Source organism: Toxoplasma gondii, chromosome VIIa (assembly GCF_000006565.2).
Source record: "Toxoplasma gondii ME49 chromosome VIIa, whole genome shotgun sequence".
Lineage (NCBI taxonomy): Eukaryota > Apicomplexa > Conoidasida > Eucoccidiorida > Sarcocystidae > Toxoplasma > Toxoplasma gondii.
Window position 1 is genome coordinate 2,736,460 of NC_031474.1, and position 25,866 is coordinate 2,762,325.

General features: G+C 51.2%; 2 protein-coding genes across 2 annotated transcripts in view; one reads left to right on the top strand and one right to left on the bottom strand.

The window, feature by feature from the left end:
- The first annotated feature begins 234 nt into the window (after nucleotides 1-234).
- Nucleotides 235-8,503, top strand: TGME49_203150 (hypothetical protein). The gene is made up of 2 exons (XM_002367556.2): nucleotides 235-3,929; nucleotides 4,659-8,503. The coding sequence occupies exons 1-2, from the start codon at nucleotides 1,477-1,479 to the stop codon at nucleotides 7,600-7,602; spliced, it is 5,397 nt and encodes a 1,798-aa protein (XP_002367597.1). The 5' UTR covers nucleotides 235-1,476; the 3' UTR covers nucleotides 7,603-8,503.
- A 1,175-nt stretch (nucleotides 8,504-9,678) lies between these two features.
- TGME49_203135 (dynein heavy chain family protein) overlaps nucleotides 9,679-25,866 on the bottom strand; it is a gene marked incomplete at both ends in the record, with an annotated part of 52,976 nt that continues 36,788 nt past the window's right edge. The window contains 18 exons of the mRNA XM_018779240.1: nucleotides 9,679-9,852; nucleotides 10,481-10,596; nucleotides 11,326-11,587; nucleotides 12,249-12,401; nucleotides 13,123-13,233; nucleotides 13,955-14,144; nucleotides 14,482-14,573; nucleotides 15,425-15,700; nucleotides 16,198-16,509; nucleotides 17,111-17,380; nucleotides 17,844-18,284; nucleotides 19,004-19,168; nucleotides 20,346-20,729; nucleotides 21,934-22,150; nucleotides 22,780-22,946; nucleotides 23,932-24,197; nucleotides 24,643-24,913; nucleotides 25,707-25,847. Of these exons, the coding sequence (XP_018637368.1) occupies nucleotides 9,679-9,852; nucleotides 10,481-10,596; nucleotides 11,326-11,587; nucleotides 12,249-12,401; nucleotides 13,123-13,233; nucleotides 13,955-14,144; nucleotides 14,482-14,573; nucleotides 15,425-15,700; nucleotides 16,198-16,509; nucleotides 17,111-17,380; nucleotides 17,844-18,284; nucleotides 19,004-19,168; nucleotides 20,346-20,729; nucleotides 21,934-22,150; nucleotides 22,780-22,946; nucleotides 23,932-24,197; nucleotides 24,643-24,913; nucleotides 25,707-25,847 (4,008 nt within the window). The remainder of the gene's footprint in view (nucleotides 9,853-10,480; nucleotides 10,597-11,325; nucleotides 11,588-12,248; nucleotides 12,402-13,122; nucleotides 13,234-13,954; nucleotides 14,145-14,481; nucleotides 14,574-15,424; nucleotides 15,701-16,197; nucleotides 16,510-17,110; nucleotides 17,381-17,843; nucleotides 18,285-19,003; nucleotides 19,169-20,345; nucleotides 20,730-21,933; nucleotides 22,151-22,779; nucleotides 22,947-23,931; nucleotides 24,198-24,642; nucleotides 24,914-25,706; nucleotides 25,848-25,866) is intronic.

Here is a 25,866-nt window from a genome sequence, read left to right on the forward strand (position 1 = left end):
CTTGTCGGAAAATTAAGAGAAAACTCAACTCTAAACCCGACTCGGCCACTGAGCCCCAGTCTCCGCTCGTGTGCACTACCCGAGTCTGCGTCAGTTCTTTTCTGGCGGTGTGTCGTTTTTGGGGGGGCGCTCTCCACGGCTTATTGTCGAGGACGTTTGTCTCGTGTGTCGTTGAAGATGCTCAAAAAGCAGAAACCGCAGGTGACCACTTAGAGGCTACGGTTCAGCCACGAAGCAAGCCGCTGGGAGAGAGAAAACTCGCGTTTTCTGTCCGAGTGGCGTCCTGCATGGACCTAAGCTCGTCTTGGGGAAACGAAGATCTCTTGCTGTCCCGTCCACTCGTGTCCGTCCGCTTTTTCGCGCCCGCCACTATTTCGGGAGAACTGCGAGAGCCTCTTTTCTTCTCAGGAAATGCAACACAAACGACACAGCGAGTGTTTCCTGTACCCGTCCAAAGCAGACACTGGGTTCCAAAGCCCGATCCAAGGTGGGGTCTGAGAGGTCTCTCCCGCGTTTGCGCAAAAATATCTGCCAAGCCTGGTTCCAAAAAGCAACGTTGTTCACAAGTGTTCGCATCTGCCTCGTCACCTGCCTTCCAGTCTCTCGAAAAAAACTTTGTCTTCTGTGCGGTATACAAACTGCCGTCTGTTTTTCTCGTCGCCTGCGTAACTCCCGTGCCGGGTTCTGAACATGTTCGAGGACACACAACGACGCTTTGCGAGCGGTAGACTCCTTGTTGCTCGTCCTGTTTTTTCCGCCATCATTGTAAATGTACGCTCCGTTTTTTTATCGTGCGCGTATGGCGCGCTCGATCGCGACAAGAGTTGAATGCTGCACGCTCTTCCGCTTGGTTTAACGTCCGCCTCTACCGAGGGACTCCCCAAATACGGCGCCACCAACTCTTGCCAGGTCTTCTGTCCTGTCTTTGTCTCTTGTTCGTTTTTTCCCCTCAAGTCGTCCTGTCACAACCACATGATATCACAGAGGGACTCTGCTCAATGGACGCCTGAGTGCTGCCGAGCGTTGCTGACCTCGACGGCGTTCCGGTTGTGCGCGGTCGTTGTCCAGACTGTGTCGGCGTCGATTTTCAGCCTTTTAAACGGGAAAACTGGAGGGGTTTCTGTCGCGAGAGATTTTGGGACTTTCTCCATAAAAGACGGAAGTGCATCTGCGCTGAGGCAGAAGACTCTGCGGGGCACTCGCTCTGGCATTCTCCGGCTGTAGAGACAGCCCGCCAGACGCAGGGAGCAGCACTCAGTCCCGTCTGTCCTCGGGTGTTCCACTCCTCTGCTCGCGTGAGGAAGAACATATGTCTAAAGAACTCCTCTCAGGACGAATACATCCCTTCGTAAGCTTCTGGGTGTGTGTGCTTGTTCATACTGGGGAGGACTGCTTCCTCCCCGTCTTTGCCGCCCCTGTCGGACACCCATATTACACCCTTTTCTTGCTCGAGTATGCGTCGGTTCGCCAGTCACGATGCCAGCTGCGTCGGATCCCTCTTGTTCTGTCATTTTCGAAGCGCAGGCCTCTCACTCGCCGCAATCTTCCCCGTCGAACGCCACCACAACCGAGACAGCTGGAAACGGGTCTTCGTCGCCCACCTCTCTTCCCGTCGCAATCTCTTCACCCGTCATCGGCGCGCCTTTTTGCGCAGGTGGGGCGTCTGTAGAGGAAACAGCCGGGCACTGTGCGAGCATCCGCTGTCCTCGTGGGTTGGCCGGCTCAGATGCTCGGGAGGACGAGGGGAGTTCGCCAGAGTTTTCTGCTAGGATGGAAGAAGCAAAGACAGAGAAGGTGCAAACGCCCTCAACGAGGGGCGGGAGGAGACAGACATCGGCGCCTGACTCTTCGGACGCGAGGGAGCGTTCGAGTACCGTCTTAGCTGACGTGGCGGCGCCCGTCAACGGAGCTGTGACTCCTGAGACACTCGAGTGTATGTCCACTTCAGAACCCAGTAAAGATGCTTTTCCGAAGGATACCGCGACCTATGAGGCGTCAGCGTCTCCTTCCCTGCGAGCCTGCTCTGGCGGCGGCCCGTCCCGGAGGAAGGATTTGCAGTCTCCACAGGGGACGAGTCCTCGTGGAACGTTTGGGAAGGGAGGACCGGCGTCGGATTCTTCTTCGAAGAGTGAAGCGCCAGAGAGCGAATCGTCTTCTCTCTCGTCTCCTGCGAGTGTATCGGGGGCCGCGCGTCTCGCCGCGTCCTCTCCCGATCTCCCCGTGTCGAGGGCGCCCGCTTCAGCCGCCTCTTTGTCGCCTCGCCTGATACCGGACTCGACTTCTTCTTCCTCTGCTCACGTCGCCACGGCTTCTCCTTCTTCGCCACGGCTGGAAGCCAGTCCGAGCGCGTCCGCGAGTATCCCCTCCACGTTTCCTTCGCTTTCTGGGTTTCCTTCCTCGACGCCGCACTCGGCTTCGTCTCCTCGGGCTCTGTCCCCGCACAAGAGTTCGCACGCGCTCTGTGGGGGCGGGTCTTCGTCGCCTTTGTCTGCTGCACAGCATGCCTGTGCGCCTTCCTCTCGGTCTTCACCTGCTTCGAATCCGCTGTCTTCGCCTTCGAGCCCTTCGGGGCCGGGGTCGATCTCCGCGTCTTCTCCCGTGCATACGCCCGCTGCGCGTTCCTCGCCAGGCCACCCGTTTCAGTTGTCTCCACGGCGGCTGTCCCCCAAGGCCCTGTCTCCCCGCTCTGTCTCCTCCTGTCTCGCTTCGACTTCTCACGCGTGTTCGATCCTCTCACCGCAGACGTCGCCTTCGGGCGCGGGACATCCGACCGGCGACCCCGAATTTCGCGAGGACTTTCCTCAGTCGCTGGACGCGATCTCGCGCCTGGGATTCTCCACCGCCTCTGCTTCTCCCGGCCTGCTCTCCTCAGCTCCAGCGACGTATCCGCCCTGCTGTGGGACAGCTCAGACGAGCGCTCACCTCTCCCATTCTCCTTCGCATGCACATTCGACGCCGGGGAGCTGCGCAAGTGCTCACGGCTTCGCCTCGCCCTCCTCGCCGCGGCACCACTTCTCGCAACTGCCTGGCGGGGCCCCGCCTCCTGGACCTGGCGCTTCGGGTGTACAGACAGTCGGGGGCGCGGGGTTCTCGGCGGCGAGTTGCTGCACGTGCTGCGGATGCAGTGGGGAGTGCTACATTCCGAACGCGTCTGCACTGGAGGCGTCGCCGGAGAGCCCCTGGTGTACTTGTTCCTGCCATGTCCAAGGCAACGCGATTCGAATCGATCTCTCTATGTTCACCTCGACTCACCTTTCAGAGAAAGCACCTGGCGCCACGAGTCCAGGCCGATACAGCTTGTGTGGCGAGACGAGTGCGACGCATGCGCTCCTTTCGGGGAAGGGGTCTCCGTCCCGGCGTTTCAGGCTCTCGCCTTCTCGCTCTTCTCTCTCCCCGTCGTCTTCTGCGGCAGTGGTGCCTTCTTGCTTGTCGCCTCCGCAGGCTTCTTCTCCTTCAGGGTCTCTTTCTTCCTCTCCCAGAGTCGAGTGCCGGTCGCCGGGCGCTGCACCCGAAGGTCGAGCGGAGGGCGAGAGAGTCGGGAGGGAAGAGGCTTCCTTGCTGCTGTCTCCGCGCCGAGAACAAGCCGGTGTGTCTCCTTCGCAGGGCGCCAGTGTCTCCGCGGTTGACGCCTTCGAGCGCGCCGAAGGCCCGTCGCCGCTCGAGGGCGGAAGCCGCGGCGTCCTCGTTCTGCCTGAAGCGGCAATTAGCTTCAAAGCGGCGGAAGGCGGGAGGCCCCTGGCAGGTGTATGTACACTGGACAAGTCTGCTCGGAAGGGTCGACACCACGGCCGTCCACATTTCTCTGGAGGCGAGTCGACTCTGGACGCGGGAGGATCGCCGTCTTCCTCGCTCTCTTCGACGTTCCTACCAGACGAGGACCTCTATGGAGATTCAACAGGCGGTGTGAAGAGTCAGAATGTTCCTGACACGTACGTGACTGACGGAGGTTTTCTGCCTTTCCACGTCTCTCGCGTCTTGCGTCGTTGCTGTGTCTTCTTCCATCCGTGCTGTCATCTGAGAGACAGTTGATGACAAGGAAAAAGAGGGACCTGCGGAGGACCAGCATACAGCATACACTTAGACTGAATGCATATCCGTATGTGCACAGACACGTAAAAATATACAAATGCAAGACGAGAGGAGAAAGCGACAGAGAGCAGGATTATAGCGCTCAGGATACTGAATATGACTCCAGTTATTTTGAGGAATACAGGCATCCAAGTGTCTTTCTGATTGCTGTACACGACCATCCACTGAACTCTGTTCGACAGGTAAAAATGCTGAAGTTCAACCCTTTCTACCAGTATTCGTGTTTCTTAGAAGCTGTAGGTAACAATGCTTAACTAGAATAAGCATAGACGTAGTCCGGTAGTTAGGTGTAATTTAGGTTTATGATGGCGCAGAAGCGTGGAAAGCGAGTTGAAACAAGGGAGAGCACGCAACTTACTCCACTTTTCCATTTTGAAATTCGCCAAATTGTAAAACGTGAAATACAGACGCCCCTCTCTCTCGAAGCCAAACTGTGCCTGCGCCGGTTCCCTTCTGTCCCCTCGTTGTCGTGGAGGAGCTACACTTTTCGACTCTCCTCGCAACGTACGCGCCATCCTCTGTCTGAAAACGCGTTCTCCGCCTGTCTGGTCTTATTCACGTTTCTGCAGACTTTCTGCGATTGAAAGGATCATTCTCCCGCGCCATCGAGCCTCAGAACTTGCGAGTGCAGAGTCGCATATGGTGAGCCGAGAGGCTCGCTTGGGGGAAGGCGTCTCCACGGGCGCGCGTCCGGTTTCTTCTTCCAAGGACTGCCGAGGGCATCCTCAGGTCGCTGGCGCCCCCAGAAGCGAGGAGGCGTCTTCGCTCCTCGTCTCGGCATTTGTCTCCGACAAGGAGAACGAACAGGAGGCGGCGGAGAGAGAAGCCACAGGTGGGTCGGGGACCTCGGCGCTGACGGGAGAGAAGGAGGAGAGACAGGAAGAGCGGGCTGAGAGAGACGAGACGAAGCCCGATAGGAGCCGAGAGTCAGGGGAGACGAGTCTCGCTCGGTTCCAAGGAGAACACGGAGAGACAGAGGTGAGAAACGAAGAGACAGAAACGAAACACAGAGAGACAGAGACGAGACACAGAGAGGCACAGGCGACCGCGTCGAAGACAAATCGAGGTCGAGGTGTGGAAGACGAGAGACGGTCGGCATCGGGGTGGCAGTCCTCTTCGAGAGGCGGAGAGAAGGCGTTCGACGAAGGGCAAGAGGGGCTACAGGGAGACAAGATGTTAGGAAAAGAGGATGCCCTGCTCGCAACTGTGCAACTGGAAAAAAATCAAACCTCATCTGAAGAAGCGGAGCGTGATCTAAGGCTCTTCTCCCTCACGGACGAGGCCGGCAGATCCGGCGGCGGGACTGGAGACACGGATTCCTTGAAGTTGGCTTGTGCCTTTGGCGCTGAACAGGACGCCAGGAAGGAGAGCTCATTTTCAGGTGAGAGTCACCCAAACGACGGCTCCTCCAGAGGCCCCGCAGAAGGTCAGCTCGGCAACCGACAGAGAGAATACGCGGTCGTTTCTCCTGAACACGACGAAGCAGTGACTTCTTCCACGTCGCCTGAGGCCTCTCTGGGTGCAGCTGTCGACGACGCGTTCTCGGGCGTCAGTTCACATGAAGTTGAAGAGTCTGCCGAGCGAGGGACGTTCGAGGCAGAGAGAATCTCCCACCCGAGAAGAGCGGTTGTCGGTTTGCCGACAGAGACAGAGAAAAGAGACGAGGGAAGGGAAGAGAGAAGGGCGAGAGCAGAGGAAGAACCCGAGGCGAGACGAGACAGCGACAACGACACCCGAGACGAAGAAGCAAAAGAAGGTGACGAAAGAGAATATGCGTTGGACACTCCGTTCTCTCTTTCATATGCGTGCACCACATGTGGAGGTCCAGGGTCTGGAGGCGCCGTCGACGCATGTCAGCGGAGACCTTCGTTTCCTTTCTCCTCGCTCTTCGGTCCCAGCGAACCGCCACAGGAAGAAGACCCGTTTGGGCTTCGATCCACACTGTCGCCGACGCCGCCAGGGTCTCCGACGCGGGCGCCGAGCGACGCCGACGAGCTCGTGTACGTACACCTGAACCCGGTGACGGGGGAACGCAAGGAGTTTTCGGCAGTCTACTTTCGGAAGTCGAACAAGATTCATTTCAATGGGACGCCCTTCACGAGTGTGCAGACCTGGGTTCAGTGGATTGAAGCTGGGCAGCTGGCAAGTCCTCATTTTCTCGCTCATTTGCACTGTGGAGACGAAGAGGCGAACGCCGACACCGAGAACGTGGAGCGCATGCAAGGCGACGAAGGAGGCGGCTCAGCTTGGCTAGAGCACGAACGAAAAGCGAGTTACGCGGCCTTCCTCGGGAACGACGAGGAAGCTCACCTGCACTTTGAGGAAGGCGACGAAGACGGAAAGGCGGTCGAGGGTTCGTTCTTCTACGACCGGAACAGCGACGCGTACTGCTTCTCGCGCGAGAAGGACGGAGAGCGCGACTCGAGTTCGAGTGACAGCTCCAGCGACAGTGAGAGCAGCGGTGACGAGGACGAGGGAGAAGAAGACATCTTCGACCTGTACGCGGGACAGAGGAATCTGAGGAGTGGCGGGGACGCCGAGACGCGTCGCAGTCCGACGGGGAAGGATGAGACGAGAGAGCGTGGAGACAGCTTGGCGGAGGAAGAGGAAGAGATGGAGCCCGAGCCTCTGGGAGGAGAAGAGCGACGAGGTACTTGGGCTGCCTCTTTCGGAACTGATCACCTGCAGAGAATTGGAGAGGTCGTTTTCGACAGACGGGGGGAAACAGCGGACTCGAGAAACTGTGAGCTCAGGGAGGCCAGTGAAGAGCCGGGAGAAAACCTTTCACCGACAAACAGAGCAGGCGTGGGGGGTTACGGGGCGCATGCAGTTGGGAGCGCTGAAGCCTTGCGCGGCCACAAGGAAAGAAAGGCGGAAGACCAGCACGCTCGTCCTGAAGATGGACATCCAGAAGGCGACGGAGAGACAAAAGGCGGGGGCGAGACAGCTGTCGAGGCGTTGTTGAGAGAGCGACGAGGGATGGCCGCTGTCGAGACAACCGAAGAGCGAACGTTTCCAGGGACAGAGGTGGGCTTGGATTATAAGACGAATGCAGAGGAGAAGCGCTCCTCCGGCTGCTGGGGTGCGGAGGAAGAAAAGGGGGAAGAGAAGTCTCAGGCGTCGCGACAACGCTCTGGCGAAAGTTCACCTTTCCCTGAGCAGGGCGCCTTCCCAGATTTGTGTGTATGGACAGCGGAGGCGCGGGAGACGGAAAAGCAGGAGGCAGCGTTTGTCTCTTCTCGTTTCGGCAGTTCACCCTCAAGCGACACTGGAGAGCAAGAGACAAGTCAGGGAGGCAGAAGCGTGAGCTACGACCAAGACACCGATCCGTTTTCTATTCCTCTCGTCGACCCTTTTGCGTCGTGGACTGCGTCAGAAAGCGTCGAGAACTCGTCTGGTGGCGGCTGTGGGGGAGGCGAGGAAGAACGGCGGACTTTGATGATTCAGAAGGGAGAAGGCGCGTCCCCGAACTTCGCTCAAAGCGATGGATGGGCTGTCTTTCCGTCCTCGTAGGAACCGGTCAAGCTCATAGTGAGGGACACCCTGAAATAATGCAGACGAACAGAGAGAACCAGATCCAACTCATGACACCGATGCATGGTGTACATACACCCGAGTAGCCCGACTGCTTGCGTGAAAACTTGGGAGAGACAGAGAACGCCCTCCGAACCCAATCTGGTGGCCTGTGTAGAAGGCTCTGCGAGAAGTGTACGTGCTCGATGTAGACGACAGAGGCTGCAGATTCGAAGACAGTTGGGACACCGTTGTCAGAGCGAGTGAGAGAGAAAAACGTGAGCGGAAGAGAAAGGAGTTGCCGACGCCGTTGTTGTGGTAGAGCGAAGTTCAAAAAAGGAGTCTTAGGAAAGAAGAGAGCATTGCTCTCTGCTCAGCTCGTGCTGCCTCTCGGAGTGGAAAGAGCGAAAGAAAAGAAGTAGGAAGTTGAGAGCCAACAGACTACCGAACCTTCAGTGACGTTTCACTGGAAGAAGGGAAGAAACCAATGTCATCTGAGAAAGTTGCTTTTTGAACCTGCAAAAGGGGCGAGAGAGTTGTGTTGCGAGCAAGAGTGAGAACTAAAAGGCATTTGCTAACTTCTTGCATGTTCGCTTTCCGATTTTAAAATTTTATCGGGGACAAGGGGCGTGTACATGCGACCCCCCGCAGCCACTTGAGGAAAAGAGAGAGGAAAATGCCTTCATGCCATCTCTCACTTCTCTCTATTTTGGATATCCGCTTGTTTCAAAAAGGAGACAAAGAAATCGAAATATCACTGTCGCTTCAAAGTGTTCTTTGCTGTTTTTGTACGCAACACTGCTTCCTTACAAGTGCGTTTCTTCTTGTCATCATTTGCTTAGAAGATAACTTCCTCCACATCCATCACTTTCACGCATCGAAAAAATCCTCTCTAGCAAACATCCCTGTAGATGGAAATGTATTCACGTATATATATATATATATATATATGCTTGTAAAGAAATTCATATATATATATATATATATATATATATATAACTTAGAGAGAGAGATATCGATATAAAAGTTGTTCTGTAGGACTGAGTGCACGTGAAGAGTATGTGTCTCGTCTCGGCATGCTACCGGGTGCCTACAGTATCTCCACGGATGTGCTGGTGTACCTGCTTCTCTTTCTTCACACATAAGTATATATATATATATATATATATATATATGTTTCTATGTGTATGTACGTATGCTTCTTCTTACGTCCGTCGTATTCATATATATATATATATATATATATATATATATACGTTTATATATGTGTGGTGTTTCCTATGGTCTTCTTATATTTATTTAAATCTATCTGTATTTCGGCTTATAAATAAAGCTGGTGGCTTTAGAGCCTCTAGAAGATTGAGTCTCTTCTCTGTGAGTGCATGAGCGTTTACGAGGACAGACACGCAACTGCATGCGTTCGTGTCTTCCGGGTTCTCCAGTGAGCTTCGGGCGAGGCTGCCGAGACAGAGGAAATCTCGTGTGTCGAGTTGACAGCTAGTTGGGGGAGGAAACGCGGCGTCGAGGAGAGACGCTTGCTTGTTTTCAGGAGACGCTCCGTGGAAGAAATTGCGAACATCGCCATCCCTCCTTCTGTTCAGAGGGTCAGGCCATTCGTTCTTTCACAAAGAAACACGACACTGCGAGGTACTGCCTTGCAGGTGAGAAACAGGTCGTCTCCCACGGTGCAGTGAATCAACCTGGAGTTTTTTGTTCTACCCCAACAGTTAAGGAGGCTAAATCGACAAGACGCACAAAACGGCCCTCCTTGACTTCTTTCGCAGGTCCACGACTCTGCATATTGTCGTCTACGGAACGAGGGAGTTTCTCCCCTCGTCTCGTACGGCCAAGAAGGAAACGATTGACAGAAAGCGCGCGCGAAATCGTTTCATTCGCATGCAGACACACTCCGTGATTGCTCCTCGAACCCTCGGCCTGTGGCTCGTGTTTGGACACCGCATCTTGGCAGTTTCCTGCTTCCGATATTTTCGCCTTGGCCCCCACTGCAGAGCTGGATTCCTGCGTCTCGACGACTCCCCCCTCTCCTTCTGTGAGGAAACGCTTCGGCGACGCTCGCTAGAGAGAGACGCCGATGTCGAGAATCATCGCCACGCCTCCCATGATCCACTTCGCTGAAGGATACTTGGTCCGCAGTTGAGCGTCGAAGATAAAAGTCGCTCCTCGCTGTTGCGTGCGGTACACGGGGCAAATGTACGTCCCGCTGTCTTCCTTCTTGGAGCCCAGTTCGGCCTGCGAGAGAAGCGAGTTCAAAACAGTAGAAAGAAAATTAGATCAGCGAGACGCCCTGTGGATGCATGCAGGTATCCATGCATAGGTTACATACACCTGCGAGGCGTCGAAAGCCTTCAGAGCTCTCTGAACAGACACCCGTGGGGCGCGTGACAGAATGGTGCCACCAGAGCAGTGACTGAAAAAGAGGATTTCGATCTCGTGAGCTGTTGAACGCTCTCTACCGTCACTGCCAAGTCGTGTGAGAAAACATAGAAAGCCACCACGTACGGAAATACTGAAATAGCAAGAAACAGGTCAACCGGCATAGATTTGTATATATGTAGATAGACACAAGCACACATACTCACATTTATATATATATATATATATAAATGTGCGTATGTGTGCATATGTCTCTTTTCGAGAGATGTATCGATATATAGATTTATAGGGCGAAGCATTGAGCAGCGAGTATATGAAGACAGACGTAACTGCCCTGGAGGCAGACGCAGGGCGCGAGCGCTCCAGATGAAGTGAAGGAGAGAGTGCCAAGACAGGAGCGAGGAAACGGAAAAAACGAGAGAGAAGGCCATGCATGCTTTTGTGCGTTTCTGCAGCTCCGCTAACGCCACATATGAGAGCTCACTTTGCAGTGGACAACTGGCAAGGCACAAAACAATTCCTTCGGCCGCGATTCCTCGAGACAGCTGGACGCCATGTCCCACCGTGCGCCGTCTAGGTGGAGACCCGTGACGAAGGCGCCTGAAGGTAGAGGCAATTGGCGAAGAAAGCGACGAGCGAAGACAGTCGAAGGAAGACGCACAGCGAGGAGAAGCGCGGGGAAGAGAAACAAGGACTTCAGCAGGAAAAGCGGGAGCGAGGACACAGAAGACGTCGACAGAAAAGAACCTCGAAAAAGACAGGAAGAAGGAAAGGAACACGGAAACGAAGATAGGAAGAAAGATCAGGATAGACGCAAGCCAAAGAGAGAAGCGAGGACACAGGAAGCTGGCAAGTCAGACGCAACGTCTAAGCAGCCAAAGAGAGAGTAGAATTCGACTCAAAGAAAAGAACTCGGGGAGGGGAGTGAACAGAGTCTGAAAGTTTTAGTCCTAACGCCAAACGAAGGCTATATGAACCTAACGATGTGTGAGTTGAAGAAGGAACCGCGATGGCATGGCTTTTAAGAACCAGGCTGAAATTAAGCTTGAAACCACAGGGCAAAGTGCACGTGAATTCTTCATTAGGAGCTCAGGCCTTCCTACAAACGTTGAAGTCGATTTTTTAAACTCTGGGACAGAAGTACCAGAATTACGAAGCAGCGGGGATGAAGCAACACAACAGACAGAACCCCAGCAGGAAAAGAATAGAGAGGAAACGAACAAAAAACAGAGAAACCCTATTCAGCAAGAAGGAAAGAAAGACGATGCGGACAAAAGAGAAAAAGGGCGTCTAGATCTCCTGACTTCCCCTTCTGTTCTTTGCACTCACCGTCTCTGGCAGCAGCGTCTACAGAGGAGACGTCCTTCTTTGTCACGGCGGTCACAATGACCAGCTTGTTGAGTTCCAGCTGATGCTGTTGGGAAGCTACTTCTTTGACTGCGGTCAGAAACGACTGTGGACTGAAGAGCTTGGAGAGATCTACAACTTTCGGGAGCGTCAGAGGCTCCTTTGTCCACTCCTGCAGGTGCTCGATTCTCTCCTTCAGATTGCCCAGCCACGACCCGAGCGGACGCGTTGACGGGAACGCCAGCTGCAGAGAAAAACGCATGCCAAGGCGGTCGAGCACACTACATGCTTGCCTGCGACCTGCGCAGACTCAAAGCCACGCACATACACTGTCGCACACACAGCATCTATGAATGTGAATGTATGTATCAAGAGAGATACACAGATTGACATAGATATACGTAGACGTGCATGTACTGTATAGGTACATATCTCTACGACGCTTCTGTGGGTTTGACAAAGCGTGGAAGATGTGGGATGAACAGTGGGAGATAAGGAACTGTGTGTCATTGAGGAACCAACGCTTCACGTGGACTCTATAAACCTCTCCCTCAAGGAGACGCGACTAGGCAGCGCACCCTGCATTATAGCTATATATATATATATGTATATATATATATATATATATATTTATTTATTTAGACCATCCCACAGAGATCTACATCGACGTATACGATATAGAACATCTATACGGATATTCACACGCATCTACACATGTACAGGGACAGTTAAATGCATAGACATATATATATATATATATATACATATATATATATATATATATTCTATCGTTATTGGTAAACAGCGAAAACGAAACTTTTTTTCATGCTGTCTGCAGCGTCACCCAGCAACATCGATGGAAGAGAGAGGTCGTGGTTCCTTCTCGCGCAGGTGCGGCAAATTACTTTTGTCCAGCTCGGGGGAACCTTGTCGAGGACGAGATTGGCGGCAAGATCTTCCATGAGAGAAGACATTGTGAGTTCTCCTTTGAATCCCAGTTCCAGTTCACTCAGAGAGCGAATCATTTCCGTCACCAAGACGTTCATGCACTGGCACTCCTGCCACAAACACCGGAAGAAAAGCCGTTCTGTCGGATGTCACGGGGGCAGTGTGAACCAGGCACTCCCGTTCTGATATAAGCAGCGGCAGAACCTCAGCAAATGCCGGCTTTTCAGAGGTACATGGGATGCCCTCTTTCTCCTCGCACGCAACGCGCGGGCCGCGAAGGGCACCACAGAACGTGACATCGGGGAACAAATGCTTTCAAGATGTCGATTTGTTTCCAGAGAAGGAGACGAAGGACAGAAGCCACGAGTCAAGGCAGATGCAAGGAAAACAAGAGGAATACGTGGAGTCGGGTCTCGGTGGTACAGTCATACGACGAGCGCCTTGTGGTATCGCGTCTTCACAGAAGCGTCCAGTGCATTTCGCGCTCACAGGCGAAAACGGATCAGCGCCTACTTCAGCAGGCAAAGGAGTCGGCCTGTGCATCCCTTCCTTCATATGGGAAGTGATGTTTCAGGTTCTGTGGAGTGGTAGAAGCAAATCAGAGAAGCGTGTGTCGTTTCCGACTCGCTCGAATTCTCGCGATGGGCAAAGTGTAGAACAACAGAAGCAAAGAGAAGCGAAAAAACGCGAGAAAGCACACATGCAAAAAACGAGAAGAAGCCTCAACACGAATGCAGACGCCACATCCTGGGAAAGAGCCAGGGATGGTGACTGTTCGCGGATCAAGCTCTCCTTGTCAGTGGCGAACGAGCTGAGGCAAAGGCGTCCTACCTGCAGAAAGACATGCTGATAGGGTCCTTTCTCCTCGTCCGGAATCGCTTGCGAGATTTCCTCGATATCGAATCTAGAATCCCCCATCTCCTCCAAGATTTCGTGGCAAACCTGCATCGGAGTTCAACATAAAAGCGCTTCTTCTCTATGGAGAATGTATCAGTGCAGTTTGCAGCGCTCACGCGAGAAGCAGCTCCACAGAGGCAGGCATCCGCGTGCAATCGCCTGTCTCGGGGTCTCCATTTCTAAGAGATCAGGTTCAGGTACATCCTCGTTTTCAGTCCACTACAAGTAGCAGGCGCAGGCGTTACCATGCCGATTCCTTTTCAAGGCTTCATGAGACATGCGGCGGAACTGCGCGTCTGGGGATACACACTTTCCCCTTGAAGGTTTCGATTCACAAAAACGCGTACTTGCATGTGGTTCGCTCGAGAACTCGTTCTGGCAGACATGCTCACTTTCGTCAACTCTTTCCTGACGTTAGCCTGTGAAGACTACCGAAAGCGATTTCTGGGTGTGTCGAAGCCACTGGCTACGGTAAAATCCACTAAGACCTAGTCACGAGTTGCAGACGACCGCGTTCGCTTCACGTGGGCAAGCAGAACTCAACGAGGCTGGTCGATTTTGAGGAGCGCCGCATGCGAAAAAACAATAACTATGCGCGTGAACAGATGTGTGTATCTATGTTTCGTGATATGTGTACGTGCCCACTGAGGAAACATATTGGCGAACTGTTTTTCTTGGGAGTGATGTTTCGGCTTCTCAAAGATTTAAGAAAGGGAGCTACGCCAGACACGCGGATGTGAATTGAGCAAGTATACTTTTTCCTCACTTGTTCGGCATGCATCTGGCCTCCCTGACTGCCGGCCCCCCCCTCCGCAGAGGCCTTTCTCGGCTGCAGCTGCAGAAGAGTGGCGAACAATTCATTGCACTGCTGAGTACGGTAGCCGATTTCGGCGTTGGGATGGAGCCCAAAGGCCAAGGGCGTCTCCTGAGGCATTCCCTCGATGCTCTCCAAGTATCTGAAAAGCAAAGAGGAGACACTTTGTGCACAGGAGCAGATGAAGACAAAGATGCGCGACGAGAAGAGGATAAAGCAGGCGAGAGAGGAACGAGACCCCCCAAGAGCCCCCTTAGTGAGAGGAACGCACAGATAAAGGAGGAGAATCAGGGTGGACGATTACCGTCCGGAGAGAGTCAAGGGACAAACGGCGCGACAACGCACAAAAGCGTTTCGTTGAAACATCGGAGAAGAATCAACGTGAAAAGACGGAGACACACTCCACCAGGTCTGTGGGTAGTGAACACCCGGAAGAGACGAATCTCATTTCTCCTGCAAAGACGTGACATATCCCTCACCGTTCGTAGCTCTGAGGCGCAGGCGTTCTGAAGGAAACTCCGTCGCGGCCCTCGCAAAAAGGAAACAGTTCTGCCTCATCGAGAAGTCGATCCTGAGGAAGAAATGAATCCCTCACTCTGAAACGGCAAACTGATGTTACCACATGCACACCTTCGCATACTCGCAAACACAAAAGGCCACACACAACAGGAGACCAGAGGGGACATAGAAAGTGAAGGCAATCGACCGTTCAGATACAGCATCTTTCAGCGTCTCCAAATCCGAAAAGCAATCTGTCTATATAGATGCACATACACAACTAAGCGATGAAGTGCGTGAGGTGAAGTGTGTGAACGTGAAACTCCAGGGCACAGAGTTTCTCTCGCTCCAAGAATACAAATATATATATATATATATACATATATATACATATATGTATATATACGGAATTATGTGTATGTATGCAGATCTCGACGGCAAAGAGAGTATGGGCATTTCCGCAGAAACTGAGACCTGCCTAGCCATGTGTCATCAATGTATTCTGGTTTTGTTGCCAATGTTCGTTTTTCGTTCACGTTTTTCCTCTTTCCTCGTCTATTTCTTCAAAGTGAATGTCGAACCACTGCGTGGTGACTGGATATCGAAGACATGCTCATCAAACGCATGCGTCTCAGCTGGGCGAATCACTCCGCAGATTAGGCTCACTGTCGGGTGCTAGACTAAAGTCCAGCCACTCAACTGAAAAGTCTCTTCAGCAACTCAGTTTGAACTCCAAGACGTTCTTCTCAGAACCATTATGCATTGTGCGGCAGCGGTTGACATCTTAGAGAAAAGTCCTACGGATCTGTTGTGGCACTCAATCGATTCTTTATATTTCATTTATCTTGATATTGCCAGGGTGCATCGATATAGCTTTCTTCGGCTTCTACATCAGTGAAAAGCACTTGGATTTGACGTTCTCACCTGCATGAAGAAGTCCAAGTATGTGTTGCACAGCAATCTGTCGCGGACGTCGATGATGTGACCTCCGTACATGATTTCGCCGAAAATGTATCGCAGATCATCCCAGGGAACTTTGACGGCGTTCTGAGTCTCCAAATAGTTGAACAGAACGAGTGAGGAGTCGCGCAGATCTCCAATCGAGAACGGATACGTCATGTTCCACCCCCGAGAGCCGAATTTCTTCCTCTCCAGCATGACCGCGTGGAAAAAGCAGAGCCCGAAGAGAGTGGCCTTGATCTGCAGCGGCGCATGGAACACACAAAAGAGTCTTCAAGTGAAAAAACAGACAGAATTGGGCGGGTCCACACCAAGAACGCTCTCCCGCTACATCCGCTGCCTACTCGTTGTCGTCGCATGTTCCACTATGATACACACATAAAAATATATATATATATATATATATATATATATATATATATATGGAAATGCATGCATTCATATAGATGTGATGCTTTTCGTCTGGCTTAGCTATATATATATATATATATATATATTTAGATATCTATTTGGCTGTTCCTCCCTAAGATGAGACGTGATTGTCTGCTCAAGCCTCTGCCTCGGTTTTTTCGCGCCCCTACACCTCTCCACTTGTGACCGTGTCTAGATCCGTTTCCAGCCGCCGAGAGGCGTTCCTCATCTGTGCAGGCCTGATTTCCACCTGCAGGAAAAGACGCGTCTCTGAATTCTCTTCCGAGCGCGAGTCCTCTTTTCCCTCGCAGTCAGGTCGAACTTGCCTTTTGATCTTTCTCGTCGAAGTCGTCTCTGGAGAAGAAGGCGAAGGCGCGTTTGAAGTTTGCCTTCAGGCCTTGCGGAGGCTCGTTTGTAAGTTTGATTGATCGCTCGAGAATGCCGACAGGAATGTAGTCGCAAGGATCGGACGAGAGAAAGCAACGGAAGTCAGGGTGCGACCCCTCGGCGGCGAAGGCGTCGAGCTTCTTCTCGAGTTCGACAGTCCAGCGTGGCATCAGGTGAATGTTCTGTAACATGACCCAGTGGCCTTCCTTTGAGGCGAAGTCGAGTTTCTGCAGTGCCACGGTGTCTTGACCCTGGGGAGGCGGAATAAGAAAAGGAAAACCGCACGAGAAACTGAATTCTGGACTTCGATTTGTACCGGCGATGTATCGTAGGCTTGAAGTCAAATACCGACCAGGGGGACACAGACACGCTTGCCTTCCGCTGACACAATATATATATATATATATATATGTAGTCTTATATATATATATATATATATGTAGTCTTATATATATATATATATATATGTAGTCTTATATATATATATATATATATAAACTACGTATTAACGGACATATACATATATATATATATATATGTACGTACGTACGTAGATATACATCTGCATATTTATATATGCGTATACCTACACATATGAGTCTCTATTCACTTGACATAACCTTCATTTATCCGTCCGCAGATCTACAGACGTCTTCTATCTCTATATCTCCACAAATCGTAGTGTGTACGTACAATTAATTACCATACGTATACGTATTGGTATATATATGTATATATAATTATTTAGCGAGACCAGTGATATGTTTGTATCTAGTTGAGTACGCCATTCGTTGAAAGCATCAAGACTACGCGCAATTTTACTTCACGCATGCGCTGTGCTCGCGTTCGGACCTGGCCCATGGCGATATTGTGGAAGTTGAAGTTTGCGGTGTATCCTGTCTTTTTCCCCATGGACTCCACTTCCTTCACAGGGTCGGCGCCGGGGGAGAGAATGAAAAAAATCGGAGTTGTGTTTGCTGAATCCTTGAAAGAGGACTCGAGGATGTCTTTGAAAGACAACGCTGCGTCTCCATCAATGAACTCCGAACCGCTGGGCAAGATGGCGCGAATGTACTCCGCAATCGCCGTCGTCATCCGATCTGGGCGGAGACAACGGAGGACCTAAACGAACCAAAGGAGACTAAAGTGGCAGCATAATCGCAGGAACCGGCATGAAACAAACGGTAACCATACACATATATATCTGTCCACATATGTATATATATTGATATATTTATTTACACATATTTATACATATATATATATATATATACCTGCTGCTTAGAGGTTCGCGGAAACATAATCTAAATGCACACATGACTCATGAACAGTTTATTGGCAAACACAAACGAGATCAATCAGTTCCCAACTACCATTGCTGTCTCTCCAAATATATATATATATATATATATATATTTACATATATATATTTACATGGACATGCGTGTGCATGACATTCAAATCTGTCTGTCCAGATTTCTGCATGTGCTTGTATGTGTCTTCCCAAGAGCGTGAATATTCGTTTGCGCGAGGTGAGTAGAGTGTTTTTTGAGAGCCCCCCGTTTGAGGTGGAGCCTGCGCGGACCATGAGTTTTCTGAACGGCTGGGAGTCGAGGCGCTTCCAGTCCAGAGGGAGCTTGACGGCCTCAGGGTGGAGTTCTTGGATCCACTCCTTGAATCTCGACGGCGCGTCGCGTTCAATGTTTGTGGCGAACGCCTCGAATCCAGGGATCTCGATCAGCTTCTGCACGGCGTACCACGCGGCGTTCGGCAGCCAGTCTGCCAGGGGATTCTCCGGCACTACCTTGGTCGGTCCCCGAAGAAGGAAGTTGAAGCACTCAGCGTCGAACGCGTCGCCCAGAACTCCTCGCTGAAGAAGGCGGAAGGTGAGAAGCGCCACAAACGTCAGCTTGTGCCTTTCGAACAAGCCGCGAGCGACCCAAGTGAAGACCGTCTTTCGAATCGACTGAACCAGTGCTGCACAGCGCTCTGCGTACGAGGCGTACGCCTCCGTCTTGTCGATCGCCTGCGCAAAGAAAAACGACGCATACACAAGAGACGCGAGAGAACCGAGTCACGAAGAGAAACCCACACACACATGCGGACATCGTCTCCAGGAGTGTGGCGCGTCAGTCGCTTCAGAGGACGGGGAAGAAACAGCCGGACAGCGACGGACAGAAGAAAGCAGACGCGGCAAGTCAGTTCGGTGAAGAAAACGAGACAACGCACCAGAGGGGTGCGTTCGCGCATGCATGTGTCTACATGTGCGTACGTATGTGCAGACAGCTCATAGGTGAAGGCGCTGGGGGCGTTGATCGGCATCTCCGTGACTAGTAACTCATGAATACAGAAGAGGCCTGACATCCTCGTGCTCATCTCGGCTGGTCTTTTGCATCTCGACAGTTCTACACCAAAAAATGCCTGAGCCACGAAAGACTCCAAAAGTATACATGTAGCGACGTACACCTACATCCTCACATACATAAATATATATATATATATATATATATACCGTTGTCTGTCGCTGTAACCACATGTCTCTCTATTGACATGGATAAGAAGAAGAGGGGAAGAGAGAGGGGTGACGAGAGAAAGAAAGAGAGAGAGAAAAAAAAGAAAAGAGATGCCTCAAGGCCAGAGGAGGCATCGAGACACTCGCGAAAATGTTGAAGCGTCCAAGATGTAAATACAGGCGAAGCAGAGAGGATCCATTTGCCGCTTGTTTCTCCGACTCGTCTTCCTCACCTTGTAGAGAAAGGTTACAAATGAATCTAACGAATACTGGTACATGGGGTTGATGCTCCACAGTTGCGTGAGGAGGAAATATAGCATCGCTGCTTCTGCAGCAGCGTCGCGATAGGTTTCTCGACTCTCGTTGATCTTCGCTTCAGTCTTCTTCGCTTCCACTGCCTGTCGAAGCGACACAGAGTCAAGGGAGAACGGGAAAAGTGAGAGCGAAGAAGCGCGCGTGTGCTCAGCTGAAAAACCGACAGGAGTATAGACGCTGTACCAACACCAGGTTCACTTGGTAGTCCCGTGAGGCAGAAAAGAGAGAGGCCCAGGCTGAAGCCTGAAGCCGAAGCAGGAGCACTGAATGGAGGACAGAAACAAAGACGACAAATGCATCGAATGAAGGGGAAACAGACGAGCTTCAGGGAGAGAATCCTCGTCAGGCAAGCTTCAGCTGTTCTCCAACTGGTGCCGCAGGAGACCTGAGCAGTCCGCTCTGGAGCACATCGGTGTATCAGGGATTCGAAAGGTATCCGCTAGAGAACGCTTGACGGCTCTGGCGACTCGCGGCCTGAGCGACAAGCCTGAAGGTCCGTTGAAACTAGTTACACACTGTCAAGTGCTAGACAGGGAACGCCAGTCGCTCCGAGTGTAGGCGAAACGCAGCCAGGTCGCGCGACTTTGCATGGCGTGGAGTTCACAAGCAGCGAACGCGCGCGAACGTCCCTCCAGGAACGATGCTCCTTCGGGTGCTGTGCCGGCAACCGACGGCGGAAATGGACAAAAGACTTCCGCGGCCTGTGCGTTGACCGAATGCCGTACAACGCCTCAGCTACGCGCGTCTCCCCCCGTCATCGAACGGGCGTCTTGCTCGGACTGTGCATCTCGAATACTCAAAGCGCGCTCATGCAGTCGAAACACAATCGTCGTCACTAACGTGAAACAGGAGTTCGCGGTCGTCCGCGGTATCTTCGAGATGAAGAAAGGAAAGACAAAGGCTGTTCCGCCCCAGTGCAAAACACACACGATTCTCGAAACGTGGTCTCGAACAAGGAAACAGAGCACATCCAATAAAGGACAGAACACATGTATGAATATGTGGATGTTTTCATATATCACTCTTTCCATATATAGATCTATGTTTCCATATACGTGTATGCTCCTACATGCACCCATATATATATATATATATATATATATATATATATGCTTATGGATATGTATGCGAATCACTTGCGTTCGGTGATTTGGTTGTCGCTGGCTGTGTTTGTGTATTTCTTTTGTGTCTGTTGTGAGTGTTTGTGCCTGTCTGGTTTCGTATCTTCCTGTCGACGGCCTGTGGCGTGCTTGGTCGTACCTGTTCCTGGATTTCTGTGGCTGTGTTCTTGGTGGTTTCCAGGCCCTCGACGAGCTCTGTGTTGGAGAGAATGGTCGCGGGGTCTGCATTCGAGAGCTGGACAAGAAGGGCGTCTTCGAGTTGCGCAAGTGCGACTTTGAATTCGTTCTGCTTCCGGACCAGCTCCCGCTTTGTGTGCTCCAAGTCAGGCTGCTCAGCGTTGACAATCAGCGCCAAAATCTGCTCCTCCAGACCTTCCGGAGTGACTGTGAAGTTCACCACCGTGCACTGCGCAGCAACCTCCGGCGCGTAGTGTGGATTCGACAGCTTTGTTTGCAGCGCCAGCGTGAACTTTGGCAGGAATTCGACGTCTTCGCCGGCGAGCTTGATCAGAGAGCTGCGGCCCTGACGGAGTGGAAGGGAGAAGATGCGGCAGAGAGAAGAAGAAGCGAGTACTGAGGGAGGCAGTGAAAACAAAGGGGAGTCTGACCTGACCCTGGAGCGAGACGTGAGAGGGGAACGAAGGCAAAGAGAGAATCGTAAAGAGAACCAGGACTGTGTGTCAGTGCGAACACGAGGGTCAGCGCATAGGAAGAGAAACGAACAAGCCCCGACCTCAGCAACGTGAAAAAAACGAGCAGGGAAGTTAAAGTGGAAGGACGGAACTAAAACGGAATGCTAACGCGCAGCCTGTTGAACAAGAGCGATCGAAGCAAGAGACAGCAAGACGAGGGAATGTTAGTCCGGGCATCCGCAACACGAATCGGAAGGATGCAAGAGAAGGGAAGGCTAAACCCTGGCTTGGTGAAAAGGAAACCACTCAAGAGACGAGAGAGAAGAGACGGACACCAAAGCCGGACGTCGGCGCTCTGTTTTTCGCGACAAACGCAGGAAAAGCAGACCAACCGGAACAAGACCGTAGCGTCTGTTTGGCAGCCCTAGGAGCACGGAGGTCGACTCGAGGGAAGACCCGAGGGAACGTCGAAACGTTTCACCATTCTTTTATCCCAGTTAAAGTGTTCCCTAAAAGAGAGCAGTGGATTTAACCGCTGGCCCTCGTGTATGTTTGTCGCGGTTCGTCGGCTTCCAGAACCTCCGAAAATTCGATTTTGCGCCGTTCGTCTTCTCTACCAGGGTGTGCAAACTCTCTCGCTGATGATTTCGAAAAGGGTGGTAGCTGCTCTGCGTTTACAGTCCTTACTTCGCAGCGTCTGCTGGGATCTCAGTCAACCTAATTTCGAGTCTATATAATACACAAAGGAGCGTACTTAGTGAGCGTTCATCTCACTTCCACTGTGGCGGACCTGACGCATGACAGGCGCCTGCTAGTGAGTCAACATTGTGGTGAGTTGTCTGCAATTCCTTTCTTTCAGTTCCCGTGGACACTCTAAGAGCGGTAGGCGTTCACTTGAACTGCGAGTGACCGCAGCCCATCCGCGAGAAACAGACAGACCCCAACTAGGAAACGTATACGACACCAGTCACCTCAACACCAGAGACGTCCAGAACTTTCTCGAAAGGGAGAGAGACGCCGCGCCTTTGGATATGTCGACGATGGGAGAGGCGGTGTCTGTCTGGGAGTTCGTGTGTCTCTGCACCTTGTGTGTACCTTTTTGACGACGGCTCGAGCGAGGAGAGGGTCGAGAATGGCGTCGATTTCTTCTCCAATTCCCTCGATGAGCAGAAAGTCCCCGTTTCGCATTGCCTCCATCACTTTCTGTATCCACTTCTTTTGCCGAGTTGTCTGGACAGTAACGAGACTGTCCCGCTCCTTCTGCTTGATCCACTTCACTCCTTGCAGCTGTGGATCGATCAGCAGCGGCCACCTGCAGCGAGAGAACCAACGCGAAACGCGAACGCGGAGAGCTCGCACGCTGGGGACCGAGAAAAAATCCATGCGAGCCTGCTACTCCCTTGGAGTTCGAACCTGAACTACGCGAGCTAGAAGAGGTCGACCAGCGGCTTCTCAAAACAGAGAATGTCCTCGTTGCCTCTAGTTCACTTGCAAAAGACGATACAAACACTGGCACTCAAATCCCCACCAGCCGCCCAACTCAGTGGGCGTGGAGGACGCACGTAGTGAAGAAGGTCTAGGGCAGAAGCAACCTGACCAAGTGGATCTGAAACAACGCGACTAACAGAAACCACGATGCAAGGAGAAAAACAGACAGCGCACCTGCTGATTCAGACTTCAAACACATCCGGCTCGTTCTCTTTGTTCCTCGTGTCTCTGTCGAACTATGAATATACACAAGGCTTCTGTGACCTTTCACCAATATATATATATATATATATATATGTGTTGATATATATATGGATATATGTCTGTATATGTATGGATGGATATGTATGGATATACGAATTTATCTATAATTGTATATACATGAGTATATATATATATATACGCCTGCGTCAATGTAGGCGCTGTGCATGCGTCAGTTCATTTTGTAGATACCGAGAACACGACGTGACAATCGCAGCGTTTTCAATTGACGTGCGGTCAGCGGGCAATCCGTCGTTCTTCCATCGCGCCATGTCTGCCTCGTCGGCCAGCACCTCCAGAGGCGTCACGTCTCCACTGAAGGGAATCGCCCTCTGCGTTAAATCAACCTTCCAGGTTCCCTACAAATAAAGAGAAAAAAATACAGAGGAAGCCACAAAAGCCGCTTTCTCCGGTAGGCCAAGTCGCCTCGTGGTCTAGAAAAAAGCACAAACAACGATTCTGAAAATCCAGTCTTGTCCTCGAGCGTATGTAATCATGTTGATCTGAGAAAACGAGAGTGACAACGACACTGCAGACGAGGGGGAAAACGTTCTACCTTTTTATCGATATCAGTATATAAATTAGTTCTCTATACATGTATACATATCCTCACATGTATATGCATATAGATGTATATATATATATATATATCTTTATACACGTATATTTGTCTGCATATGAACCCATAAGCTTATGCGTATACAGGATGCACAGGTGTCTACGTGCTTTTCAAACGTATAGAAGGAGTCTAGAGCTGCAGATGCCTGTTATGCTGCTGAACGATCAGATAGCCAGTATTTGTGAGAGCTCCCTCTCGAGATAAAAATAGGAAATGCGTTTTGTAGGATTCAGTTGTGTGAGCATCACATATGCATGCAAAGTTACTCAAAAGAATCTGAATAACCCATGAAACACTTAAGTGATGCTATCGGAGCCTTTTCTCGCTCTGAAGCAACATGCCGAAAACAGGTAAGCTGCGACTTGTGTATCTCTATAATATATATATATATATATATATATATATATATATATATATATATATATATGCACATACGTATGTTTATATGTGTGCATATTTGCAGGCATTGTCCGACGGCAATGAATACAGACACATCAATATATATAGTGTCTCGTTTTGTTCCTCTGCCTCTTGAAATGAGTCTATCTGTAAATGTCTATATCTAGACATAGTCCTTCACATATAGTACATTATAAGTGGTATTTGCAGGTCTTGCTTGAAGCATCATTTACCATTCCTCCTCATGTCTATATCTTTCTTCCACGTAGTCTATACTTATATGAAATATGCTGTAGTCACGAGTTTTTATTTCGCTGCAGTTGTACCTCAATGAGAGAGACCCTGAAAGGTGAAGTGAATGCTCCAACGTAGGAGACGAACGCCGAGGCAAGCATCGCATCTCCAATGACGGTGACCTTTGAATTTTCAAGTTGGTCAACGCTCGCCGTCCACCGAGTGTTTTCATCAGCTAATCCATTGACAAGTCTTTCAGCCAAGTCTAATTTCAGCTGACATTCTTCTGCTTCTGCAAGGACGCGACCCTTCTCTTCATCAGCGTCTTGCATTTTCGCGTTCAGCTTCGCGAGCCGCTCTGAAGGAACGGAGAAGGAAGAGAACCCCAGCAAAAGAGACGACGCAAATGAATTTTCGACATCGCATTTTCCGTGACACAAAAGACGCTCTAGGACGGCTAAGCGGTGATGCGAAGTTGTGCATTTTGAGCACGAGAGACCTCTTCCGACAGGAAGACTTTACAAATCGAGGAGACACCAATGCGGCAATAGCAGGCCGTGTATGAACGCGGACTGCAGAAGTACACTAGAGGCGGTTTCAATGCGTAGGAGAACGCTCTGGACCGGCGACCGGGAGAGCTTCGTTTCACGCCGACTACAAATTGAACTGAGTGTATGTTTTGCGTTGGTTGCTCGTGTGGGTCGCGCCAGAGAAAAGACAAAGAGGCGGGGGAAGCGCTGTCGGTTCCAGAGCAGATGGGCCGGAGACACACGGCTTCTGCAACAGACGCGCCCGTGGCTTACCATTCAGTTCCTTGACTCTTTCTTGAACAACGGCGAGAGCAGCTTCGGCTTTCTGTCTGCTTTCTGTCGCTTGAGCGAATGCGTCCATCAGCGGCTTTACCTTCCTGTAAATGTTGTTGTATGCGACAATGTTAACTACCCAGTTCGCCAGGTAAGCCGCAGCCAGCGACTTCCCCTTCATGACCTCGAAGTTAAAGAACGGCTGAGAAATAATCGGCTCTATCAGCGCCACAGTCTCCTGCGTCATGTTCTCGGCATCGAAGGCGCGCACCTGCGACGGAAACGTTGGCACAAACTCTCGACGGCGAACGCGCTGGAAACTGAACCTCAAGGAGTTAATCCCTTTGCGCCCACGCCGCCATTCAAACAAACCGGTTGTGAACTGCGCGGCAGTCACGAGTGACAAAAACATGCAATCCAAAATTCTAAACCGTCGACCGACTCTTGAGAACTCGAACGCAGCGTCAAAGCGTTGCAGGCGTAGAGAAGGAGGTTGTGTGCGGCTCGTCACTGGAGTCCTACTCAATAGCATAAGTGCTAGACTGTCTCTGTGTATTCGATTCAAGAGATACAATCCTCATTCGCGGAGCATTTGAACAGAGACACAGGCTATCTAGGCGATCGCGCTGTTTAGTGGCAGATCTACTTCCGAACTGCCAATATAAATAGCTGAAAAGAGGTTCCCGTATCTTCCGTTCACAGCCAGCATTAAGAACATATGGAATGTAGCTAGACGATCTTGCATTGCAATTGCCGCATTGTAAGTAGATGCTGTCTTGATCCAATTGAATGTCCAAAAACATGAGGTTCAGGGGGTGGCAACGAAGTCTCGACATATCCTTGCAGTCGTCAAAACAAGTCTTATAAATCGAAAGAACCCTCAAGTTCGTCAACGCGAGTAGACTGCGGTGCATGTCTTGAACAAGAAACAGCACTTGCGTGTGTGTATGTATGTGAGAGAGCGACAGATATTAAGCAGCAAATCCGGCAAGTGGAAGAGTTTAGAGAAGATAGTCGAGGAGGCTCAGAAGTAAGGGAAGAACTCGACGACCACGCGAGACTACCTGGTCTAGGAATTTGCCTGGATCATTCATCATTTTCTGGGAGGCTTTCCAGTCTGTGTTCTTGAGTTCGCCTCTCATGATCAAAACGGCCTTTGTCACCTCCATGCACTCGGCTGGAGGTTTGCCTAGCGCCTTGAGTTCCTGAGAGACACGCGACGCA

Coding starts and splice junctions, on each gene's coding strand:
- TGME49_203150 (XM_002367556.2), top strand. CDS start 1,477: ATGCCAGCTGCGTCGGATCCCTCTTGTTCTGTCATTTTCGAAGCGCAG. Junction 3,930..4,658: donor AGTCAGAATGTTCCTGACAC/GTACGTGACTGA, acceptor ACGTTTCTGCAG/ACTTTCTGCGATTGAAAGGA.